The sequence below is a fragment of the Eptesicus fuscus genome, chromosome 5, assembly GCF_027574615.1.
Source record: "Eptesicus fuscus isolate TK198812 chromosome 5, DD_ASM_mEF_20220401, whole genome shotgun sequence".
Lineage (NCBI taxonomy): Eukaryota > Metazoa > Chordata > Mammalia > Chiroptera > Vespertilionidae > Eptesicus > Eptesicus fuscus.
Genome location: NC_072477.1, coordinates 33,465,552 through 33,490,311, shown reverse-complemented (window position 1 = coordinate 33,490,311; position 24,760 = coordinate 33,465,552). Strand labels below are relative to the sequence as shown.

At 36.6% G+C, this 24,760-nt stretch overlaps 1 protein-coding gene across 1 annotated transcript; it reads left to right on the top strand.

The window, feature by feature from the left end:
- The first annotated feature begins 300 nt into the window (after positions 1 to 300).
- On the top strand, positions 301 to 22,921 carry PCNX4 (pecanex 4). Its single transcript, XM_054716016.1, has 10 exons — positions 301 to 998; positions 5,899 to 6,078; positions 6,166 to 6,680; positions 6,970 to 7,070; positions 7,196 to 7,318; positions 9,612 to 9,972; positions 15,298 to 15,401; positions 17,345 to 18,381; positions 18,757 to 18,943; positions 22,538 to 22,921. Exons 1-10 carry the CDS (start codon positions 310 to 312, stop codon positions 22,787 to 22,789), a joined length of 3,549 nt encoding a protein of 1,182 aa, XP_054571991.1. The 5' UTR covers positions 301 to 309; the 3' UTR covers positions 22,790 to 22,921.
- The last annotated feature ends 1,839 nt before the right edge of the window (positions 22,922 to 24,760 follow it).

The following is a 24,760-nucleotide window of genomic DNA, read 5'->3' as shown; positions in this document are numbered from 1 at the left end:
TTACATTCTAGATAAATTAATAGTGAATGTGGTGATTGTTTTTTTTTCCAAATGAAAAACAACTTAGTCATTATTTATTTAGTACCAAGTATGCGTCAGGCAATGGGGAGGAGGTAGAAAAATGAGGTTGTAAATCCTGCCCTTGAAGGAATTGAGGAGATAAAATAGAAATGTGGGGTTTCCCCTACATGTTTTAAGTATGACATTTCCAAAAAGTGACTTTTTTCTTTCTTTCTTTCTTTCTTTTTTTTAGAGACTGCGGTGTTACAGAAAATGATGTGACTTTCAGGGTACTCCTGAGTGAGAAGGATGAGTCCTGATGTGCCTCTGCTGAATGATTACAAAAAGGACTTCCTTCTGAAGCGCTTTCCACAGACTGTTCTTGGAGGCCCTCGACTCAGATTAGGCTATTGTGCCCCTCCTTACGTATATATTAATCAAATTATCCTTTTTATGGTGCCATGGGTTTGGGGTGGAATAGGAACACTTTTGTACCAATTAGGCATCCTAGAAGACTATTACACAGCAGCACTCTCAGGTGGACTAATGTTTTTCACCGCATTTGTCATCCAGTTCACAAGTTTATACGCCAGAAACAAATCATCAACAGTAGAAAGAATGCTAAGCACAGATATCTTAGCAGAGGAAGATGAGCATGAATTTACAAGTTGTACTGGTGCTGAGACTATAAAATTTCTAATTCCTGGGAAGAAATATATAGCCAATACAGTTTTTCATTCTGTTCTTGCTGGGTTAATGTGTGGTCTTGGAACGTGGTATCTGCTCCCAAGTAGGATGATCTTGCTGTATGGCAATGCAGGAGGCGCTGTTCTGCTGTTTTTCTTTGGATGGATTACATTATGTACAGGAGAATATTCATTAATTGTAAACACAGCCATAGAGACTGCAACTTTTCAAACCCAGGATACTTATGAAATCATTCCTCTTATGAGACCTCTTTATATTTTTTTCTTTGTTTCTATAGATCTTGCATACAGGTAATAAGCTATCAAATACTTTATAACTTGCTTTGTGTTAAAGCAACCTCATTTCTCTACCTCCTCCCCATTGCCTGACGCATACTTGGTACTAAATAAATAATGGCTAAGTTGTTTTTCATTTGAAAATTTTCCTAGAGATTAATCATCAAAGCTATCACCCAAAGGTTTATCTTGATGACTTCCACTTCAAAGATAGGAGCACTCTCCATAGTATTAAAAAATCTATCTTTGAAGTGGAAGTCATCAAGTTAAACCATTGGGTGATAGCTTTGATGATTAATCTCTAGGAAAATTTTCTGTTAAACATATATACTAAAGCAGTAAGTAAATCTTATTGAAGAGTAAAAAGAAAATTCTTTATAAGGTAAATCAACAAAATTTCAGTCCTGTGTTTCACTTTAAAGAAGTGAGCCACCTAATTTATGGTAGTGTATATGGCAACCCAAAATAAGATAAGGCATCTATATATATAGAAGCCCAGCGACCGAACGGCAGAATGTCCAGAACGACCAATCAACCAGTCTCTATGATGCGCACTGACCACGAGGGGCAGACACTCAACGCAGGAGCTGCCCCATGGTGGTGAGTGCTCCTACAGTGAGAGCGCTGCTCAGCTGGCTGACTAGGATGAACAGTACTCCCACAGCGGGAGCAGCCGCTCAGAGGGCGGGTCCACAGCTGCTCAGCTGACCGGGATGAGCATTGCTCCCAGAGCATGCCAATCCCCGCAGGCCATGCCCCCCACCAGTGCATGAATCCATGCACCGGGCCTCTAGTTGAAAAACATTTATCAAGTTTGTGTACTGAAACTGACTTATTCTTAAGTGTCTGTTATTCCTTAACTCTTAGTCTCTTCTAATTGTGCTACCTTTATGGACCTTTGGACACTACATTATCCCTGTAATTCTTCGTTTAATCATACATGTTAAGGGAAAATTAATTTATGGAAATTAATTTATAGCCGGTTTCTCAGTACCACTATTATTTGCTAACTATAACATATATTACAGTTAAATGCTTGATTTTGAAAAGTTAGCAGTAAAATTGACTTAAAATATATATACATTTGACCCATTTTTAAAGATTTAACCTTATAAGGTTATTGTTTTCAGAATACAAATTATTTTTTTAATCTTTATTGTTGAAAATATTATATATGTCCCCTTTTCCCCCCATTGACCTCTCCACCCAACCCCCACCACCAAGGATCCAAATTCTTAAGTTACTATCTCACTGTGGCATTTCTGAAATTAGAAATTATATACATCTTTGTATTTAAAATGATGCCCTAGGTTCTTTAATTTAAAAAATATCTCAGTTAATTTATAATTTCGTTACTTTGCTTTTTCTGCATTACTTACTTCTTTTTAAAAAAAGAGCATAAATGTTTTTGCTATATTCTATTTTGGTTTCAAATAATTTTAGTGTTTATAATAATTACAAAGAAGTTTTTTTAATTAACTAGAAGAAAAGGCAGTGTTCAAATCTATTTTTAAAGAATGACATTTTGTGCAAAAAAATTACCTTCCACTTCACTTTTAGAAAATATTTAGCTTCTGATTAACAAAATAATAAAGACTCAAGAAGATCTTTATATAGTATGTATGACACTGCAGATAAAGAATGTAGACGTTTGTACAGTATTCATTTAGATATTTGTCAAGTATATCAAATTGTCTTAATTTTATTTCAGAGAATGTGAACATGGAAGAGATGAATCCCAAAGTGTAGTGATCTTTCCCCATTTTTTATTCTACCCAATACAGTTTTATATTAATTTTAAATGACTCAGTATAGTTTTATCAGAGTCACGTGTTAAATCTATAATGCTTTGTTCATAGACTCTCAGGAATTGTTGAATAAATTATGCATATTTATATCCTCTTAGCCACTATAAAGAACATTTTCTATGGGCATGAGGATCGCATAGTGAGTATATAGAATTTGAAGGGTTTTTGTTTTTGTTTTTATTTTATTGGGGTGACATTAGTCAACATGAATATATAGGTTTCATGTGTGGATTGCTAATTTATAAAATCTGTATATAGGACCATGTGCCCACCACCCAAAGTCAAATCTTCTCCTGTCGCCTCATATTAGGACCCCTTTTTCCCCCATTCCCCTCCCTTGAAATATTTTCATGGTTGTTAGAATCAAAATAAAGTTTTGTTCTTTAGGCCTCAGATTTTTTGCCATATAAAATTCTTGTTATATTATCAGAAACATTGGAATTTAAACATTTTTATATAAAAGAATTAACCACAATAATAACCTATTTGGGCTGAGTCAGATACACAAGAATATAATCACAATGTTTAGTTACCTCAATTACATATGCTTCTATTTATTTATGATCTCCTTGTATATAAATACTTTCCTGTGCCATTGCTTATATTTACTTTCAGAAAAAAAATATTTGGGGAGTAAATGTAATTTGGATAAAAAATTCCTTGAGTATACATTATTTTACATGTTATCTTATCCTTGACTATGTTAGCAAGAGAAGTGTTATCTTTTTTTAAAGATGTAATTTATTTTTATTTTTTTAAATATATTTTATTGATTTTTTACAGAGAGGAAGGGAGAGGGACAGAGAGCTAGAAACATCAATGAGAGAGAAACATCGACCAGCTGCTTCCTGCACACCCCCTACCGGGGATGTGCCCGCAACCAAAGTTCATGCCCTTGACCGGAATCGAACCTGGGACCTTTCAGTCCGCAGACCGACGCTCTATCCACTGAGCCAAACCGGTTTCGGCTTAAAGGTGTAATTTAAAAATACATATATTTTTCCATCACCTTTTATCCCCCTCATCCCCTCTTCCTCCTACATCCCTTTCCCTTCTCCCCTATAATCACCATACTATTGTCTCAGTACATGAGTTCTTTCTCTTTTTTTTTTCTTTTTTGCTCAATCCCTCCATGCCCCCTTCCTCCCCCCACCACACACGCCAGAAAGCTGTCAGCTTGCTCTCTATGAATCTAAGGAGAAGTGTTCTCTTAAAAAAAAACAAAAAAAAAAAACACACAGCAACAAAAAACCCTCTATATATCCTTGACCTTCCTGTGGCTTATTGTGTATGGTTCGATTTTCTTTTTTGTTACTTCAGTGTTTTCTTCTCAGGATGAGATTAATTTTATTTTAAACTATACTACACAAAGCATTGTCCTCTAATTTAGCATCACATTGTTAACCTTGTGCTCATTAATTCTCTGCTTATAAAAATGTGAAGGACATACATTATGATGCAGAGTGCATTAGCTAGCATTGTCCTGCTATGTGTGTGACCAAACACATTATGCTGTTATTATATCTGTAGTTTTTTATACATTTGCATCTGGACTGTTAAAGTACATTTAAGTGTTGACTGTTACAGAAATTGCCTTTTCTCTTGATTTCTAGTAGCTTGGGTATTCAAGTACAATTATAAGTTTTGAGATTCATCTCTTTTGAGTTATCTCTGCAACTCCATAAGTACTGTGACATTGTTGCTTTTCAGACAAGGTGATTGTTTAGCCTCATTTCAAAAAATTAGTAACATAGATAATTTTATTCTTATGTGCTTTAAAAGTTTGTATTATATTATTTGAAGTCATTTAATGATGTTATATTTAACTGGTCAGTGCTGTATCAAGAACCAGTTTCTCTACTTACAAGAAAAGCCACCTCTGATTTATGAGATTATATAGTACCAGTTTGTGTTCTCAAATTCATACCACTGTGTATACATAATAGAAACAATATTAAAAAGTGAGAGTTAAGTTTCCAGACTAACCCAAAGCGGCACATTCATAACCTAATATTGCTGGCTTCTGCTATTAACTATACTAACTTCAAATTTTGGGGCCTGGGAGCAAGACAGTATGAGAGAGTTGAAGAAAGAGAACAGCTTCTTCTCTTCCAGCTACTAATGTGTGAATAGCAGGAAGGCTTTGGCTTTCCCAGAGTTACTTGCAATTTTAAACTTAAAAAATTTTATACTCGCCGAAACCGGTTTGGCTCAGTGGATAGAGCGTCGGCCTGCGGACTCAAGGGTCCCAGGTTCGATTCCGGTCAAGGGCCTGTACCTTGGTTTCGGGCATATCCCCAGTAGGGGGTGTGCAAGAGGCAGCTGATTGATGTTTCTCTCTCATCGATGTTTCTAACTCTCTATCCCTCTCTCTTCCTCTCTGTAAAAAATCAATAAAATATATTTAAAAAAAAAATTTTATACTCTAAAAAATCATTGGTAGAATATAGCCAATGTAGTTTAGACATTTAGGGAGAAATGTATTTGCCCTGGGCTCAGTGGAGTTTTACAGATTTCTAAATTCAATTTTATTCAGTAAACTAGAGGCCCAGTGCACGAATTCGGGGGCCAGGACCGATCAGGGCCATCTTGCCCAGTCCTGATTGGAACAGATCAGGGCTGGCCGGCCAGGGGAGGGACCACGGGAGGTTGGCTGGCTGTGGGAGGTTGGCTGTGGGAGTGCACTGACCACCACGGGGCAGCTCCTGCATTGAGCATTTGCCTCCTGGTGATCAGTGTGCGTCATAGCGACCAACCGGTCATTCGGTCGTTCAGTCACTTAGGCTTTTATATATATAGAGAGAGAGATTACTTTTCATTTCATTTTCTTTCCACATTTGAATCCACATATTCTCTAAGTGGTAACTTGTACACTGCTGAGTAGGGAGGGTAGTTCTTGGTATAAAGGAAGGACAATGATCACAGCTTATATGTGTAGATCTTTTGCAAATTGGGACTAGGACCTTTCTGTAAGTGTTCTTTGGTTTGGGGGGTGGTGGTATTTATGGTGTGGGAGGGAAGGAGTGTACGTACGTTTTGTTTTTCCTGAAAAGATTCTCTTCTATATATTATTTTTGTATGATTTAAATATTTTATTTTCCCTATAGGTTTATGGTAAATATACCAGCTCTAGAACAAATGAATCAGATTTTACACATCTTGTTTATATTTTTACCCTTTCTGTGGGCACTAGGGATTCTGCCCCCACCCGATGCGCTTTTCTTATGGGCAATGGAGCAGGTTTTAGAGTTTGGCCTTGGAGGCTCATCTATGTCAACCCATCTACGGTAATTATTTTAAATATTAAAGTTATATGTAACACTCTTAAAGGACATTATTTATTTTCAAACAAATCCTTCTTTTTTTCTCTGCAGATTATTAATAATGTTCATCATTTCTGCTGGAATAGCTGGAACATCATATTTCATTCCCAGCACTGTTGGAGTGGTTCTTTTCATGACTGGACTTGGGTTCTTACTGAGTCTTAACCTAAGTGAGATGGGTTTTATCTTCAAACACAGTGTAATTGGACACAGAGTTGGAATCAAATCTAAGACTTTACCCCTTGGTTCAGAAAAACAGTTTACTTGGAAAGAATGCCTCTTCTACGTCATTATGTTAGTCTTGGCTCTCTTAGAAAGTATTTTGCTGCATCACTTTGCTTGTTGTTCACAGATTTCCAAAAGCAGCCCTCAGGCTATTGTTGGCTATGTTTTGATGATATTACTTATAGTACTATGGATACTTAGAGAAATTCAAAGTGTCTATATCTTTGGAATTTTCCGAAACCCTTTCTATCCAAAGGATGTGCAAACTGTGACATTGTTCTTAGAAAAGCAAGCAAGGCTCATGAAGATTGGTGTTGTCAGATGGATTTTGCTAAATCTAGGTAGGAAGGTAAAAATTTACTAACTTTGTGTTATATCTACAAAGTGTACAGAAATACTATGGAATTCCCATATCTGTATAATATATACTTCATATAAGTATTTATTTTATGTTTTGGTTTGTTCATTTGTTTGATGTGATTTTTGTTCTTTGTGTGTTTTTTTTTGTTGTTGTTGTTTTTAGTTAATAGCTTAAATGGGCATTTATAAAGCCTCATATTGACCAAAATAAAATATGGTAGAAGGGGTTACATTGCCTTAATTAAATTTGTCTCTTTTTGTTTGTCTTAGTGTCACCATTTGCTATGATAGCATTTCTTTCATTGGACAGTTCCTTACAAGGCCTCCACTCTCTGCCTGTCTCCATTGGATTCACAAGAGCTTTTAGAATGGTAATCCTAGTATGCACTTAATAATACTTTCCTATTTCTAAATTTAATCGTGATTTTATTTACTCTAATAGTTTACATAGGTTATCAAATTCTCCCTAATCAAGTGGATTATTTGTGTACTGCAGGTATGGCAGAATACAGAAAATGCTTTACTGGAGACAGTCATTGTATCCACAGTGCACTTGTTGACCTCCAGTACAGACACATGGTGGAACAGAAGCCTGAATACAGGAATCAGACTCTTACTGGTAAGTGTATTTTTTAACAGCTTTATTGAGATGTATTTCATATACCATAAAGACATCCACTTAAAATATGCAGTTCAGTGGTTGAGCATCAACCTATGAACCTGGAGGTGATGGTTCATTTCCCGGTCAGGGCACATGGCTAGGTTGTGGGCTCAATCCCCAGTGTGAGGTGTGCAGGAGGCAGCCAATCAATGATTCTCTCTCATCATTGATGTTTCTATTTCTCTCTCCCTCTCCTTTCCTTTCTGAAATCAATAAAATATATTTTTAAAAATATGCAATTCAGTGGTATCCTGTATAATAAAAGGCTAATACGCAAATTGTCCCCTCAACTGGGAGTTCTACTAGGAGTTAGAACAGGGGGCGGGCCAGCCGGCCAACCACCCGTGGCCCCTCCCCCCAGCTGGCCTGGCCCGATTGGCCCCAATCGGGGCGGGCCAGCCGGACCCCACTCATGCACAAATTCATGCACCGGGCCTCTAGTATATTCAGAATTTTTCAGTCATCAACATAATCAAATTTTAGAACATTTTCAACATTCAAAAAGAAACCTCATACACATTGTATTTATCATTCCTAGTCTCCATCAAACCCACTTCCTGATCCAGCCCCAGCAACCATTAATCTACTTTGTTTCTATGTATTCACCTATTCTGGACATTTTACATGAATGGAATTATATAATATGTAGTCTTTTGCATCCTGCTTCTTTCACTTATGTTTTCAAGGTTCATCCATGTTGTAGTATGTATCAGTATTCTTTTTTGTTGCTGAATAATATTCTGTTTTATGGATGTACACATTTGGTTGATTCATTCATCAGAAAATAGATATTTAGGTTGTTTTTTACTTTTGACTATGAATAATGCTACTATGCACATTTGTGTACACATTTTTTATATGGACACATTGTCAAATATTTTTCCAAAGTGGCTGCACCATTTAACATTCCCACCAACATGAGGATTCTAATTTCTCTATATCCTCACAAACATTTGTTATTATCTGTTATTATAACCTTTTCATTATAGTCATTATAGTGAGTGTAAACTGCTATCTTGTGATTTTGATTTGTATCTCTCTGAATGCTAATGATGCATCTATCCATATGTTTATTGGCCATTTATGCATGTTTTTTGGAGAAATGTCTATTCCAATACTTTGCCCACTTTTATTTGGATTATTTACCTTTTTATTGTTGAGCTGTAAGAGTTCTTTATATATTCTGGATACAAGTTCCTTGACAAATATATGATAAAAGTTTTCTCACATTATGTAAATTATCTTTTACTTTCTTGATATCCTTTGAAGCAAAAAAAGTTTTTAATTTTGGTGAAGTTCAGTTTATCAATTTTTTTTATCACTTGTATTTTTTGTTTTATAGCTAATAAATACTGCCAATTCCAAGATCAGAAAGATTTACTATATTCTAAGAGTTTTACAGTTTTAGCTCTTACATTTGGGTCTGTGATCTCTTTGAGTTAATTTTTATATATGACTAGTAGCCCTGTGCATGAATCCGTGCGCCAGCAGCTCTCTGCGGGGCCTGGCCACTCCGTGCCTGCTGCCCAGAGGCTCTCCGCAGCCCAGAGGCCCATCTGCAGCTGGGCATGGAACGCTTGCCTCATCGCCAGGGCAATGAGGCAAGCATTCTGCCAGGCCACTCACATTGCCCACTCTCAGCAGCCACCCCCCTGGGACTGGGGAACTCCAGCGGGGCTGAGAGGACTGGGTGCTGCCATCTTGTGGCTGTGGGTGCTGCCATCTTTGTGACAGAGTGACAGTTAATTTGCATATTACCCTTTTATTAGATAGGAGGATGTGAGGTAGGGTTTCAAATTTGTTCTTTTGTATATGGATGTACAATTGTCTCAGAACCATTTATTGGAAAAACTGTTCTTTCTTCAATGACGTTTCTTCTTCCCATCCATGAACATGAGATATATTTACACTTATTTAGGACTTTTTTAGTTTATTTCGACAGTGTTTTATAGTTTTCAATATAGTACAAGTATTATGCTTTTGCTAAATTTATTTCTAACGTATTCTTTTTGATAATATTATAGATGGAATTGTTTCCTTCATTCATTTTTGGCTTATTTACTACTACAATGTAGAATACAATTGATTTTTTAATATTAACCTTATATCCTGAAACCTCACTAAATTCTTATTCTAATAGATTTTAGATTTCATAAAATGAGAAAGAATAAGAATTAAAAATCATTTTTAATAATAAAAAAGAATATAAAAGATTCTTTAACAATAAAAAATTATTTTTATGCCTCTACAGGTTGGTATCATGCGTGACCGTCTGATTCAATTCATCTCTAAATTGCAGTTTGCTGTGGCTGTACTTTTAGCATCATGGACGGAGAAAAATCGTAGACAATCAACCACCACTTTATGTATACTCAACATTGTTTTCTGTCCATTCTTGTTGGTTTTCATAGTTTTTTCTACACTACTCTCTTCTCCCCTACTCCCCCTCTTCACCCTTCCTTTGTTCCTGGTGGGGTTTCCCCGACCTGTTCAGAGTTGGCCAGGAGTGGTGGGCACTGCAGCCTCTGTGTGTGCAGATACAGTGTACTACTACCAAATGATCCCAAGTTTGACCGCTGCACTGCAGTCTGCAATGGTAGCTGGAAGTTTAGGTAAGTAAATGACTTGTGCTTAAATGTATTTAAAGTATGTATTTAAAGTACAAAAACACGAACACACAGGAAAACAGTCTTTTGAGCCAACTACTTACACAAATTATAATATTTTGATGTACAGGCAGAAAGACTAAATATAAAATAGATGTATAGCTCCTGCTCGTTGTTGTTGTTTTCTCCTGCTCCTTATTTTGAGGTAAAGTTACAAAATAAATATACTAAGGGAAAATTTTATTAAGATGATCTGATAATTTTTTTTTTTAAATGTTTTTATTGATTTTTAGAGAGAGAGGAAGGGAGAGGGTTAGAGAGATAGAAACATCCATGAGAGAGAAACATCATTGATCAGCTGCTTCCTGTATACCCCTTTTGGGATCAAGCCCACAACCCAGGCATGTGTCCTAACTGGGAGTCAAACCGCAATCTCTTGGTTCCTGGGTTGATGCTCAACCACTGAGACACACCAGCCAGGCTAAAAAACTTTTTCTTGAATAAAGTCAGGTTGTAGCCTCATCATTGAAACATGAAAACACTTTATCTCCCAAAATTGTTATGTATTTATGAGTTCATGGCAAGAAGATGCAGTAGCTTCAGACCCGTAAAGAGGGAAAACTAGCTTTATTTTACATAGTATCAGATTGAAGAGCTTAAGGGAGTTTGCTTATATATTATTAGTTCTTATATAGCAACTTAAGCAGTCTGACAAAGTTACAGGGTAAGATAACAAAGGCTTTGGTCAATGATTGGTTGCCTCCCAAAATGAAGTATTATGTAATTTATTAGTATTTTCAATGAGAATGACTTAATTTTATGATAATTATAATTTTATGTTACTTTTATAATTTTATTGTACAGTAACTGCAAATTCAACTATGATATGCCTTTACAGGTTGGTTTTAGATAAGGTATAAGCTGATGACAACAGTGTATAACCTCCTATCATAGGCCCCTGAAACTTGTTTTAGAAATGAGCGATGGCCTCCTAGCAAATTGTTGCCAGGCAGAATAGCAATTAAAATTACAATATGAAGGTAATATTTACTTGGGTTGGGCTTTTCTGTATGATTATGTTAGATAATTTAGAAAAAACTTTACCTGTGTAGTACAAATTTTTTGTGAATAATCATTTTCCTTTTATAGGAAATATTCTATACTTTTAGTACTTTTATCCAGTTCTAATTAATTTTTATTATGCAATGCTATGCCACTTTTAAGTGGCAGTGCTGTGCCACTTTTTAAAATACCTGTAAGATTAAACTCACCTCTGAAATGATAAATACCTTAATAATAAAGTAAAAATTATACTTTATTATCAAGTCAGTCACACTCAGCCAAGAAGTGTGTTATAAAGTATTTCCTGGGGAAAAATGAGGTAACATTTCACACACATCTGATTGGCAAAAATATAAAAAGTCTGACATAAAAAGTTGCCAAGTATTGGCAGCGTGTATGGGGAACAGGAACTCTCAAACCCTGCTGGAAGGAAATGTATAAATTTGTAAGCTACCTTGAAGAATAAACTTATAGTCTGTAGTAAAAGTGTACATATCCCATCACCTAGTGATTCCAGTTTGAGTCAATGATCCAGTGATTCCAATTCTAGAGAAACTTGAACATTTGTTTGGTTTAAGACCATTCCTAGATTTGGTTATTTGCTAGGAGGGCTCACGGGATTCAGCATATAGTCGTAGTAAGAGATCAACCAAAGAACTTGTATGCATATAAGCATAACCAATGGACACAGACAATAGGGGGGTGAAGGCCTGGGCTGGGGGCGAGGGCGGACTGGGAAAGGACAATGGGGGGAAAAGGGGACATATGTAATACCTTTAACAGTAAAGAATTTTTAAAAAAAGAAAAAGATACGTTATGGCTAAAGCATATATAGCATAATCAGCAAAGGGAAAAGTCACATTGGGTAAGAGACTAAATGCAAACTTCCAGCTGTCCTCCCCAGTGTAGTCACACAGAATGTACTTAATTCCCCAGCAATGCATTGTGACAGCATGTGTGATATGTTGACTATCACAGAAACTTATTTGAGATTCAATGTCTAAGGCTTTTGCTGGAGCTGGTCATGAGGCACCCCCTCTGCCTAATGCTTACCAAAATTCCAGACTCCCAGAAGGAAAGCCAGTGTTCGGTATAAACTGTATTGTTTGCACTGAAATACAAGTTCCCAAATGCCAGTCAAGGGCCAACTTTGTAAGCAGGCCTTTCAAGCATATCAGTTAGTTCTGTTTGTTAACTTTCCTGCACAACACCTTGTATAAGCAGACTTGCACAGAGATAATTTCTGCAGCATTATTAAAATTGGAAGCATCCAAAATGTTTATTAACTGGGAAGTGAATATTCAAATTCAGCTCTATTCACATAATGATATCTCAGTGCAGTTACAATGAATGACGAGCTGTTTGCAGTGGATATGGGCAAATCTCAGACATAATGTTGTGAGAAAAACTACGTTTTAAAAGTATTTGTACAGTGTAGTCGGTAGCATTTTATGTAAATTTTAGTACCATAAAACATTTTTTAATTTATTGGTTTTGTAGAGAGAAGGTAAGGGAGAGAGAGAGAGAAACATCAATTTGTTGTTTCACTTATCTATGTATTCATTGGTTGATTCTTTTATGTGCCCTGACTGGGAATTGAACTGTGAACTTTGGTGTATCTAACCAACTGAGCTACCTGGCCAGGGCCCCACAAAACATTTTTATGCATGTCTATAAAATGTCCACAATGTTTTAAATCATTAATGTGAAGTTGGCTTTTATATACAGTATTTAACCTACCAGACCTGAGGCCCTGAACCTAACTGTCCCCTATACCTGGGCTCCTGAGCATTAAAGAGAAAAAATCAACATGATATAGAAAAATGTTAGTTACATGCAAACAAGTGGTTAGAATAATATGGAACTTGGAGACATTGTAGAAAATAGGTCTACCTTTCATCTAGTGCCAATATTCCACCTTTGTGTGCCAATCCACCCAGCAGGATGAGCCTTGTTTCACACAGAGGTACTTCTTGCAAAGTGAGCACCAGATGTTGCTCTTCACCTTCTTGCATGGATTGTCTTTGTAAGACACTCCAGGATTTTGCTTGTTGTACCTGGAGTGCTTTTCCATGCACATAGCACAGATATGATTAGACGATGTCCCAGGGGGAATCTCTGGAAAATGATTGCCTGGGGTCATCTGTTGAGGGCAGGGTTCCTTTTGTGGGTGGCAGTGGGCTGATGTCCTGTATCCACCAATAAGTTACAGGCACAGTTTCTGAATATATCTGGTGAAATAAACTGGCTTTTTTGAAGCAGCTTGCTGCTTTGAAGCATACAAGATATAAGAATTATAACTGGCCCACATAAAAAATTTTATGAAAAGCCGCCGGGGCCAGCGGTAATGACGCGACGAGACCGGTGAAGGCGGGTCATCTGGTCATTTTTGTCACAGCCACCCATATATTCACCAGCTGTGGCATCTGTATTTCTTGCACACTGCCATCTTTATTTCTTCTGTTTATTACTACATTTTGGGCTGGATCGTGGTAGTTCGAAATAAATGTGATGGGCTTTTCCATCCTGCCAAACTAAACATGTTACACTTTCTTGACATAGATAGCGACTGTCACTCCTAGCAAGTTTTTTTACACTTTTCAGCGACTTAGGAAACTGCTTCCTGTTTTGCTGCAGGGTTCCCACAATTCCTGTGTGTAATTCTGACAGTGCATATTTAGCAAGGGTTACAGAGTTGTAGAACCAGTCCATGACAAGCACATGAGATATATTTTCCATTGCACATGAGGTCAGGAGACGAACGACTGTATTTCCTACTGCGCCCAAGTCTTTTATAGGCATTGGTGCAGCACCAGTGTAGATTTCTGCGTTCAAAATGTAGCCAGTCTCACCTTCACAGAGAAGGAAAGACGCCCCACTTTGTGGGCTTATCCTTGATATACTGCTTGATGGCCAAGCAGTTTTTTGTCGGGATCATCCCCTCATCTAGGCTCAAATGCTGCTTTGGCAGATAGAAGTGGAGAAACTTGGGGAGCAGACTTTCCAAGAAAGGCTAACTTTATATATTCTATCTGTCTTATCGATATCTGTGTTTTCCTCATCAATTATGTGTAAAAAACTCCAAAGGGCCAAGAATCTGTCTCGAGTCATAACATTTTGAAATCCAGGAGTAAACCCAACAAAGTCAGAGCCCTCATTTGTCCAATAATCCCGATAGCTGGGCTTTATACATAAGTATTCCATATAGATCCTCAGTCCAAGAAAAGCCTTCATTTCTTCCACTGTGGCATCCTTGAAATTTTTGGCATTGTAGGAGTTGGGCTTTGCTATATGCAATTGGTGGGCCTGGAGGTTGGTTTTCTCTGTCAAATTTTGCCAGAAAGTATCATCCAAAAACAAGGATAAAAAGTCAGTTGGTTCACTCTCCTCTGTGATAGACCCAGGAATGTTCACTGGGCCTTTTCCATCCTCATTGAAATTCAGATCTGTATTTGGTGATACAAAATTCCTTGTCCAACCTTCATCACCACCTAGATCTCCCCCATCAGCTGTTTGAGGGACACGCCCCCCTTCTCTTACTATCGATCTAGCTCTAGATCTATAAGGTTCAAGATTCTCCTCATCACTCGAGCTCTCACTGTCTGTGTCACTTGAACTGGAAACGTATTCTTGATGAAATTCTGACTCCTCAGAGTCTGAATCAACCAAAGTATTGATCACCTGTTGGACTGTGATAAGCCTATACCTACTTCGCTTTCCTGTTGAAGTGCTTGGTTCATCAGCCGCTCGTTTCATTGTGAATTTTCAGAATTTTTTCACGTCAAACCACACAAAGTCAATTCAAACACTTGGGGGCAGACATTTGCAATGGCTAACCATGAGGTTTGACCACGATCGGTTGGTTATTTTTAGTTTGTGATGCATTTTTTTCACATATTAGGCAAAGTACCGAAAATTAGGTACAGCGGTATAGCGGCAGATTCGGAAATTACCGAAAAATAGGTACAGCGGTCTGGTAGGGTTAATACTTTTCTTGATATACTTAACATGTAGTTAGGATTTTATATAGCAGGTTCTAATATATTGTTTTCTGGAAACTATATCCTTGACTTTTCATGTATTTTCACCTGTTGAGAGCTCAATTTAATGCCTCATGATATGCAATGAATAGTTATTTCTATTTTTGATGTAAAGAGAGGGCCAAAGGAGTTGTGAATTAGCTGAAAGTGTGTTATCAATTTTGAAGATTCATGTGGAAAAATAAAAGAAGTTTGAACAATGACTTTTCTCTTTTCAAATTTATTTTAGGTCTCCTCTTACCTGGTTCTCACTACTTGGGCCGTTTTCAGGATCGTTTAATATGGATAATGATTCTAGAATGTGGCTATACTTACTGCTGTATTAACATTAAGGTCAGTGTGCATTTGAAACCTCTCTAGTACTATATTTATTTTACATGTGTAAAATTTTACCTGTTATGTACATATCAAACACTTAATAGTTCAATTTGAAAGAGTATCTTAGTTACCTATGAAAACACTTAGGGATTTTAAAAATATATTTCAATATGTACATATTGATAGGCAGACTAGTACTAATTATGTAATAGAGCATAGTAACAAAACATACCTTCCCCCTTTTCATCCAGTCCTCCTGTTCTTTATATCCCTATCTAATTGAGCCTCTCAAAAGTATGACTTTGTAATAATTTTTCACATCTACATCATATAAGCATTCTCAATTTAATAAAAACCTTTTGACCCCAATGCTTCTACCTGCTACACCCTGTGTTTGTTTTCCTTCCTTTTAGAGCAAAATGCCTTATTTGAGTTGCTTATAAAACCTAATAATGTGATTCCTTTTATTGACCTTTTGTGCTCCATGACATCCTATCTAATAAAGAGGGAATATGCTAATTGACCCTCACGCCATCCCAAAGATGGAAGCGCCCACAGCCAATAAGGAGGGAATATGCTAATTGACTGTCCCCACCCTCAAAGATGGTGGCGCCCACAGCCACAAGATGGCGGCACCCAGGCCCCTCAGCCCCGCCGGGGCAGCAGGTGTGCGGAGTCCTCCAGTCCCCTCAGCGCCCCAGCCGCCCAGGGCTGGCCCGAGGCGCAGGCAAGCCTTGGATGCTGGCTGCCCAGCCAACGCCCGAGGTGCAGACAAGCCTCAGATATTGGCTGCCCAGCCGCCTAGGGCCGGTCTGAGGCACAGGCAAGCCTCAGATGGCGGCTGCCCAGCCAACACCTGAGGCACAGGCAAACCTCAGATGTTAGCTGCCTAGCTGCCCAGGGCCACCTGAGGCTCAGGTAATCAGGGCCGGCCGAGGCTTGCACTGCCAGCAATGGCAGCAGCAGAGGTGTGATGGGGTGTCGCCGTCCCCTGGTTGCCTCCCACCCCTGAGGGCTCCCGGACTGTGAGAGGGGGCAGGCCAGGCTGAGGGACCCCCACTCCAGTGCATGAATTTTCTTTTTTTTTCTTTTTTTAATATATTTTATTGATTTTTTACAGAGAGGAAGGGAGAGGGACAGAGAGTTAGAAACATCAATGAGAGAGAAACATCGATCAGCTGCCTCCTGCACACCCCCTACTGGGGATGTGCCCGCAATCAAGGTACATGCCCTTGACCGGAATCGAACCTGGGACCTTTCAGTCCACAGGCCGATGCTCTATCCACTGAGCCAAGCCGGCTTCGGCCAAACCAGGCCTCTAGTATGTGGTATAAGGACATACCTTTTGGTGGCAGTCTTTTTTTCTTCCTTTTTCAATTTTTTTGGATACAAGCTTGCTTAGCTATAGTTTTGCCAAAAGAGAGCTGCTTTATGAAGTTTACATTATAGTGAGAGGAGACAGACAATAACCAAATAATAAATCTGTATTATTATTATTATGTTATTATAGTAAAAAAATTGGAATATGAGAATGGTTAAATAAATGATGGCATATCCACACATTAGAATAATGCTGTCATATATTTCCCCTCCAAAAATTCTTTTAAAGGTTTTGAATAAGTGTGATTCAACCTTGACTACAGATAGTCTTAAAATTACAGTCATATTGAATAAAATTATTTTGGTAATTTCTAGTGGAATTTCTAGAATTTCTTTTGAAATAATGGAATTACTTTTTATTTCTGTATCCAACATCAGATATCTTAAGTACCATTAAGTTGGAATTAAGGTATATCTCTTGAGATAAAGAAAATTTTTATATTTTTAAAAATATTTTTATTTTGAGAAACCAATCCAATCCTTTTCCTTCTCTTTCAAAGGAAAATAATCCTAGCAAGTTGCTTTTCTCTATGTAATAAGTGATCATAAACTTGAGTATTTTTTAATTTCTTCTGTAGGGGTTAGAATTGCAAGAGACATCATGTCATACTGCTGAAGCTCGAAGAGTTGATGAAGTTTTTGAAAGTGCCTTTGTACAAGAAGAATGTGCAAAAATATGTTCAATTAATAGACACTTTGGAAATGTCTTAACACCCTGTACTGTTTTGCCTGTGAAAATCTATTCTGATGCCAGGAATGTCCTCTCTGGCATAATAGATTCTCATGATAACTTAAGAGAATTTAAAGGTGACCTTATTAAAGTACTTGTGTGGATACTTGTTCAGTACTGCTCCAGAAGGTCCAGCATGCAGGAAAATGTTCACAAAACTGAAAATAAAGGGAAAGCATCTCTAATAATCCTGCCTGGTTTGAGTACTTCACCACAAACCAAATCCCCAGAAGACACAGTTAGTTTAAATTCAGAAATTTTAGATGACTGGTCTGATGATGTTTTGGGTGATGAGCCAACTACCAAAAAAGAAAATGAAGAAAAAGGTCAATTAAAAGTTTTGCAAAGTGTAAATTTGCCTCTTCCAGGATCAGTAGAATCACAAATGGTTGGTGATCATTCTATAGGTAAAGTTACTGAAAATAGTCTTTACAAAGCAGTTATATTGGGATACCCTGCTATTGACAAAGGAGCACAAGAAGATATGGCATATATTCCTCTCATGGAGTTCAGTTGTTCTCATTCTCACCTGTTAAGCTTACCTGAGGAGTGGAGGTCTAACTGTTTGCCTAATTCCAAAATGAGGGAGATGAGCTTATTGTTTCCAGAAGACTGGTACCAATTTGTCTTAAGGCAGTTGGAATGTTTCCCTTCAGAAGGAAATGGCCCAAATGTACTGGAAGAAATTGCAAATGACAGAGTTTTAAAAGACTTTTATGTTCATGCAGTAATGACTTGTTATTTTAGTTTATTTTGTGGAGACAATATGGATCCTACTCCTGGTCATATATTGAGAGTTTTCAATGGTGTTTTGCCTTGGTCTATTGCCCTTAATTGGCTGACAGAAAAGCCAGAACTGTTCCACCTAACACTGAAAGCTTTCAGGTAATTCATTTTGATTATATACAAGTTGTAACATTGGCAAGAATATGTTGAGTTTTTTAATAACCTAGAAGAAGATTCATCTTCATTTCTAATTTTAAAAAATAATCACTTTCTGAGAATGAAAAAATTGTTTACCATGTATTGTGATTATATCAGGAATACACTTTAATATATACTTCCTTATGTTTTCTTTGTGTGGGGAACTTATTTTTCATTTGGATTTCTTCACTTTAACTCCATCATTTCTCTCTTTTGATCTGAAATACCAACTGTATCATTTCAATTTAATATCTTAAAATATTGATTGAACAAAATCTATTTCATTTATAAAGTTGGTAAAAATTTCTAAAATTATTTGTTTCTCCATTTTTTTAGATATACTCTGAAACTAATGATTGATAAAGCAAGTTTAGGTCCAATAGAAGACTTTAAAGAGCTAACTAACTACCTTGAAGATTATGAAAGCAACTGGTACATTGGTTTGGTATCTGATGAAAAGTGGAAAGAAGCAGTTTTACAAGAAAAACCATACTTGTTTTCTCTGGGGTATGATCCTAATATGGTAAGATTAAAACTTAGTTTTTAAAATTTTTTGTATATTACCTTAAAGAACTGAGATCAATTATAAAGTATTTGAACTAAGTGATAGAGAAATGACATTCTATGTATTAATTACAGTTTTAATGCATTTATAATCATGACTTTATGGTCAACATAGTCCAATCGTAAAATGACTGATTATTTACTTTTAAAAACTTAATAGGAGCCAATTAAAAATGTTGTGTATTCATGGTGTAATAACTGACTTCATAGAATAGTCAACTAAATGTCGTTTGCTATAGAATATTTGACTAAAAGGATTGTGTTTCTATGCTAAATTCAAATATAGAAATTATCACTTTGAGTTTGACTCCTAGAAGAAAAATTAATTTATGATTGGCAAAGTATTTCTTTTGCTGACAGTTATACTTTATTTGAAGAATAACTGACTTGTGAAAATTAAGAAAGACTTCAAGTAGTGAATAATTTTTTAGAGATTTAGTACTTTTCTCATAGCATTTAAAATGGCATTGAGTGTGGACAAGTATGAAAGATTCAATGTTATGGGCTTATTATGGGTTCCATGCTGGCATTAGAACCTAAGAAGCTCTGCAGATGTGCTCCCCAATGAAAATGATGAAAGTAATTTTTAAAAACAAGCACTTAAAGTCTTGGAAATGGCCCTAAAAGTATACAGCAAATGAAGAAACATGTATTCAAAAAAATCAACTAAAACCCAGCAAGTACAGTGAGAGACTGTAGTATTTGAGCCAAGGCTCATTTTCTCCCAGCTCAGTAAGACAGAGCATTCATTCAGATTGTTTGGCTAGGAACAGAGCTCCTCTCCCTCAGCTGCTAGTTGGAGAACTAAAGTTTTCTGAAAGAGGCAGGACTTCAGCATTTCTCATCTTATTCTCAGCTACCTGTTTATGTAGTCAAGATGTGAGACTTCCTTTCTGGATAACCCACCTCATTGGATGGAGACTTTACCCTGGACATGGTGCCCCTGGGGCCCTGGTCACCCTTGTGCATCCATAGGGTGGAGGTCCCACACTGGGAGAGGCAAGAAAAGAAGACCTGAGATTGCTGCTGCCCCTCTCTCCACCAAGCGCTTATCTCCTGAAGCAGAGGTGTTACTCAGAGAGAAGCACATCATTGTCTCACCTTTAGATTCAGAGCTCTGGCTCAGAGATTTTGTCCAGTGAGAGAAGCAAATGATTAACAAAACAATAACAACAAAAGGAACCAGCATTATTTGCAAAACAGTGTAGTCACGCTGAAGCCTATGATTCTCTCAAAAACTATGGAGGTTGTAGTGAAAAATAATTAAGAGATAGTTGGTAAATTCATTAAAAATATAAGCTAAACCATAGGCTGGGTAGATTAACAGGGAGAACCTGGAAAGAAACAGCAGAGAAGAGACCTCCTGGGACCAGATCAACATTCATCTCCAAAGTTATTTTTCAAAGGAGCCCAAATTTAATTGGATCAGTCTCTAAAGCAAAATATGCCCCAAGTTATTGTTGAAAATGTAGAGCAATCAGTGATGTTTAACAGCTGGCTGTGAGCACTTAACACAGAGAGCCCTGCCAAAACCACTGCTATCCCATGGTAACTGAGCATTCACAAGGCTGCACTACCCAAGGAGCAGCATCAAAGATTTCACAGTAGGCATGGAGGTAGGGATTAACGTCACTAAACTTATCCAAAACCTCACTAAACTAATAAGCAAATAACAATAACAAGACATGCAGTAGGGGGAGGAGAGGATTAGTACCCAGAATTGCTACAGTGTTATCTGAAATGTCCAGTTTTCAACAAAAATCATGAGGCATGAAAAGAAACAGGAAAGCCTGATCCATATACCAGGTTAAAAAAAAAACCACAAAAAACAGAAATTGCCTGAGATCAACCAGATATCAGATTAACAAAGGTTTCAAAGTAGACATAAATATGTTCAAAGGGCTAAAGGAAACCATGCGTTAAAAAAGTCAACAAAGTGGGCAACAAAATGGGTATAGAAGGAACATACCTCAATGTAATTAAGGCTTTATGTCACAAGCCCATAGCTAACACCATACTCAATAGTGAAAAGCTGATCTAAGATTAGTAACAAGACAAGGATGCCTATTCTTGCCACTTACTCAACACAGTATTGGATGTCTTAGCTAGAGCAGGTAGGTAAGAAAAAGAAAAGTCATTAAAATCAGAAAAGAAGTAAAACTGTTACTAACTGTAGATGATATGATATTATATGCAGAAAACTCTAAGGACTCCACCAAAGTAATTCATTAAAGTTGCAGTATACAAAATTAATATATAAAAATCTGTTGCATTTTTATACACCAATGAACTGTCATAAAGAGAAATTAAGAAAACATCTCATTTACAGTTGCATCACAAAGAATAAAATACCTAAGAATAAATTTAACCAAGGAGGTGAAAGACTTGTACACTGAAAACTCTTAAGACATTGATGAAATAATTTGAAGAAGATACAAATAAATGGAAAGATAGTCCATGCTCATGGATTTGTCATCAGGGAAATACAAATAACCACAGTGAACATCACTTCATACACACTAGGATGACTAAAATGAAAAAATCAGATAAGTGTTGTCAAGGATGTGGAAAAATTGGAACTCTAATACAGTGCTGGTGGAAATGTAAAATGGGACAGCCACTTTGAGAAACCTGACAGCTTTCAAATGATTAAACATAGAATTACCATCTGACCTAGTTATATCACTGTTAGGTATAACCCCAAGAGAAATGAAAACATAGATACAAATAAAACTTGTACAAGAATGTTGATAGCAATGTTATTCATAATTGTCAAAAGGTGGAAATAACCCAGCTGTTCATCAACTTATGAATACACAAATTGTGGTATATCCATGCAATGGAATATTATTTGATCATAAAAAAGGAATGAAATACTGTTACATGAATGAACCTTGAAAACATGTTAAGTTAAAGACTTCAGTCACAAAAGATCACATATTATATGATTCCATTCATATGAAATTTCCAGAATAGGCAAATTTATGGAGTTAGAAAGTACTGTAATGGTTCTTAGGACTGGGGGAATGAAGGGATGGGAGGGTAATAGCTAGAGTATAAGATTTCTTTTTGAGGTCGCGAAAATGGTCTAAAATTGACTGATGATGGTTTTATATATCTGAATATACTAAATAAATGGTTGAATTGTACACTTTATATAAATAAATAGTATGGAGTATGAATTATATCTTAGTGGAGCTCTTTTAAAAAAAAGAGCTTATTGTGTGATTTCCAATAGTATTTATGACTTATGCATTGCTGAGGCCAGATCTGATGAAGGAATAGAGAAGGAAATAGAAGTAGTGAGATTTTGCTATTCTGTTCATGGAGTGAAATGGCTGTCAGGGAATCTTTTCTCACATACTTATCCATAGAATTACCTAATAGAGGTGACTCAGTTCTGAAGATAAGCAATTCATATGCACATTTTAATACACCACTTTCTATGTTTTCCTTGAACAATGGAATTTTTTTCTAGGTTTATAAGTAAAATATAAAGGCCTGAATATAATCTCTTTTTTTTTTCTCCCCCCACCCCATTTATACTTTAAAGGGAGTTTACACTGGGAGAGTACTTACCCTTCAAGAATTATTGATCCAAGTTGGGAAGTTAAATGCTGAAGCTGTTAGAGGTCAGTGGGCCAATCTTTCTTGGGAATTGCTTTATGCCACAAATGATGATGAGGAACGTTATAGTATACAAGCTCATCCACTACTTTTAAGAAACCTTACAGTACAAGCGGCTGACCCTCCCCTGGGATATCCAATTTATTCTTCAAAACCTCTCCATATACATTTGTATTAGAGCTCATTTTGACTTGTATTGTTATCAAATGGGATGTCTTTATTTTTTCATTCTAGAAGAGTAAATGGGTGATTTTTCAAACTTCACTGACCTTCCCCTCTCTCTTCCCAAAAGTCAGATGCCTGGGAAAAGCTAAGCTCTATAAGTTGATTCTCTTAGCTATTTTAATGGGCGGGGGGGGGGGGGGGGGGGGGGGGGGGGGCGCCACGTGGAAACTTTGTCTAACACAAAAGTTAGAACTATTGGCCAATATTTGTGCCCTATGGATTGTGGTAGGCTTTGTTAAATATGAAGCATTTGTATAAAATTAGAAAATGACTTTTTAATGCTTTCTTAAATGTGTGATAGGTGACTTGACTTACAAAAGTCAACAACTATGTAATTTTTACATACTTAAAAAGATATTCCTATCAGTGTTTTTAAGTAATGATAACGGTGCTATTAAAAGTTACATAATGTATATATATTTATTTATTTGAAATGTGATTAAATTTTATAGTATTTCCAAACTTTGTGCTGTTTTATTTTAACATTTAACTTGGTCTGAATGACTAAATGTTTCCATATAATTATTTTCTTTTCATATACTTCAATTCAGAAACCATAAAAATGTTTAATAAAATGTCTTCCAATAAAATATTTTTCTTCCAAGTATCCTTTTTATGCATGTGAAAGGAAAGGAATTTATCCCATTCATCATTTAATACTCACAGGATTATCAACATTAGGTGATTCAAGGAGTACTCAAATGTATCAAAAGCTATTTGAAGAACAAATAAGATGAGAACAAAAAGTGACTAGTTGATTTGACAATTTGAAACTAAATAGGGACCTTAATTAAAACTTTCTTTGGGGAAATAGTAGAAATGGAATCCAGACTGGAATGGTTTGACAAGTGGAAGATGAGGAAACTTTGCCATGAATGAAAGAGAGAGGCATGGGAGCAGTTTGAGGAGGATGTGAGGTGAAGAAAAAGCATGGCTTGTCATTATGATAATGGTGAAAATCTCTAAACAACTTAAAATGTCCATTACTTAAGGGATTGCTAAATCTATCAATGTTAAACAGTCATTAAAATGGATAATCACAGAGAGTGTTTTTTGTTGTTGTTTTTTTTATTGATTTTGGAGAGAGGGAGAAAGAAAAAAAGAGAGAAACATCAATGTGAGAAACATGGATTGGTTGCCAGGGATCAAACCTACAACCTGGGTATGTGCTCAGACCAAAAATCAAACCCACCACCTTTTTTGGTGTATGGGATGACCTTCCAACCAAATATAAGCTACACTGGCCAGGACAGAGAGTATTTTTGAGAGAATTTTCATAGGTGACAAAAAATACATAAAATTGTCCAGCTACTAAATTTCAATTATGTAAATCATAAGCCTGAACTCTGAACTCAGATGTAAGTAACATCAAGCCCTGTCTTCTTAACAACTATGCTGTTTCCCCAAAATTGACTAACATACAAACCGCATAATTCATTAAGTAAAATTAGTTCAAAAAGTTACCCTTTGCACTTACAGTCTGTACCATGCCACACGTTATTTTGTACCATTCTAGAATTTTTCCACAATCCGTCCTTTCGTTTTTACCCCAGATGCAATGTTGGTTTATTAATCATAATTTTCATCAGGTTTATTACATTTTATCCCCATACTCCACCCATTTCTCTCCCCATCCTAAGCAATTATTATAATACGTTTTTCTTTGTATGTTTTCTTGCAAAATGAGCACTACCTTCTATACACATCAATTTAAGTGTGTATAAACATAATTGTGTTCTAGTTCTTTCTTCACTCATCACCATTCTTCTAGGACATATCCATGTTGCTGTGTACATTTATTCCATTGCTTTTACTTGCTGTACCCCATGGTGGACCTCCATCTTCCCTCTTTCCCAAGGATAGCCACCAGGGGGCCTCAAACTTCCTCAACAACTATTCTACAGTGATTTTGTGTATGTTACCT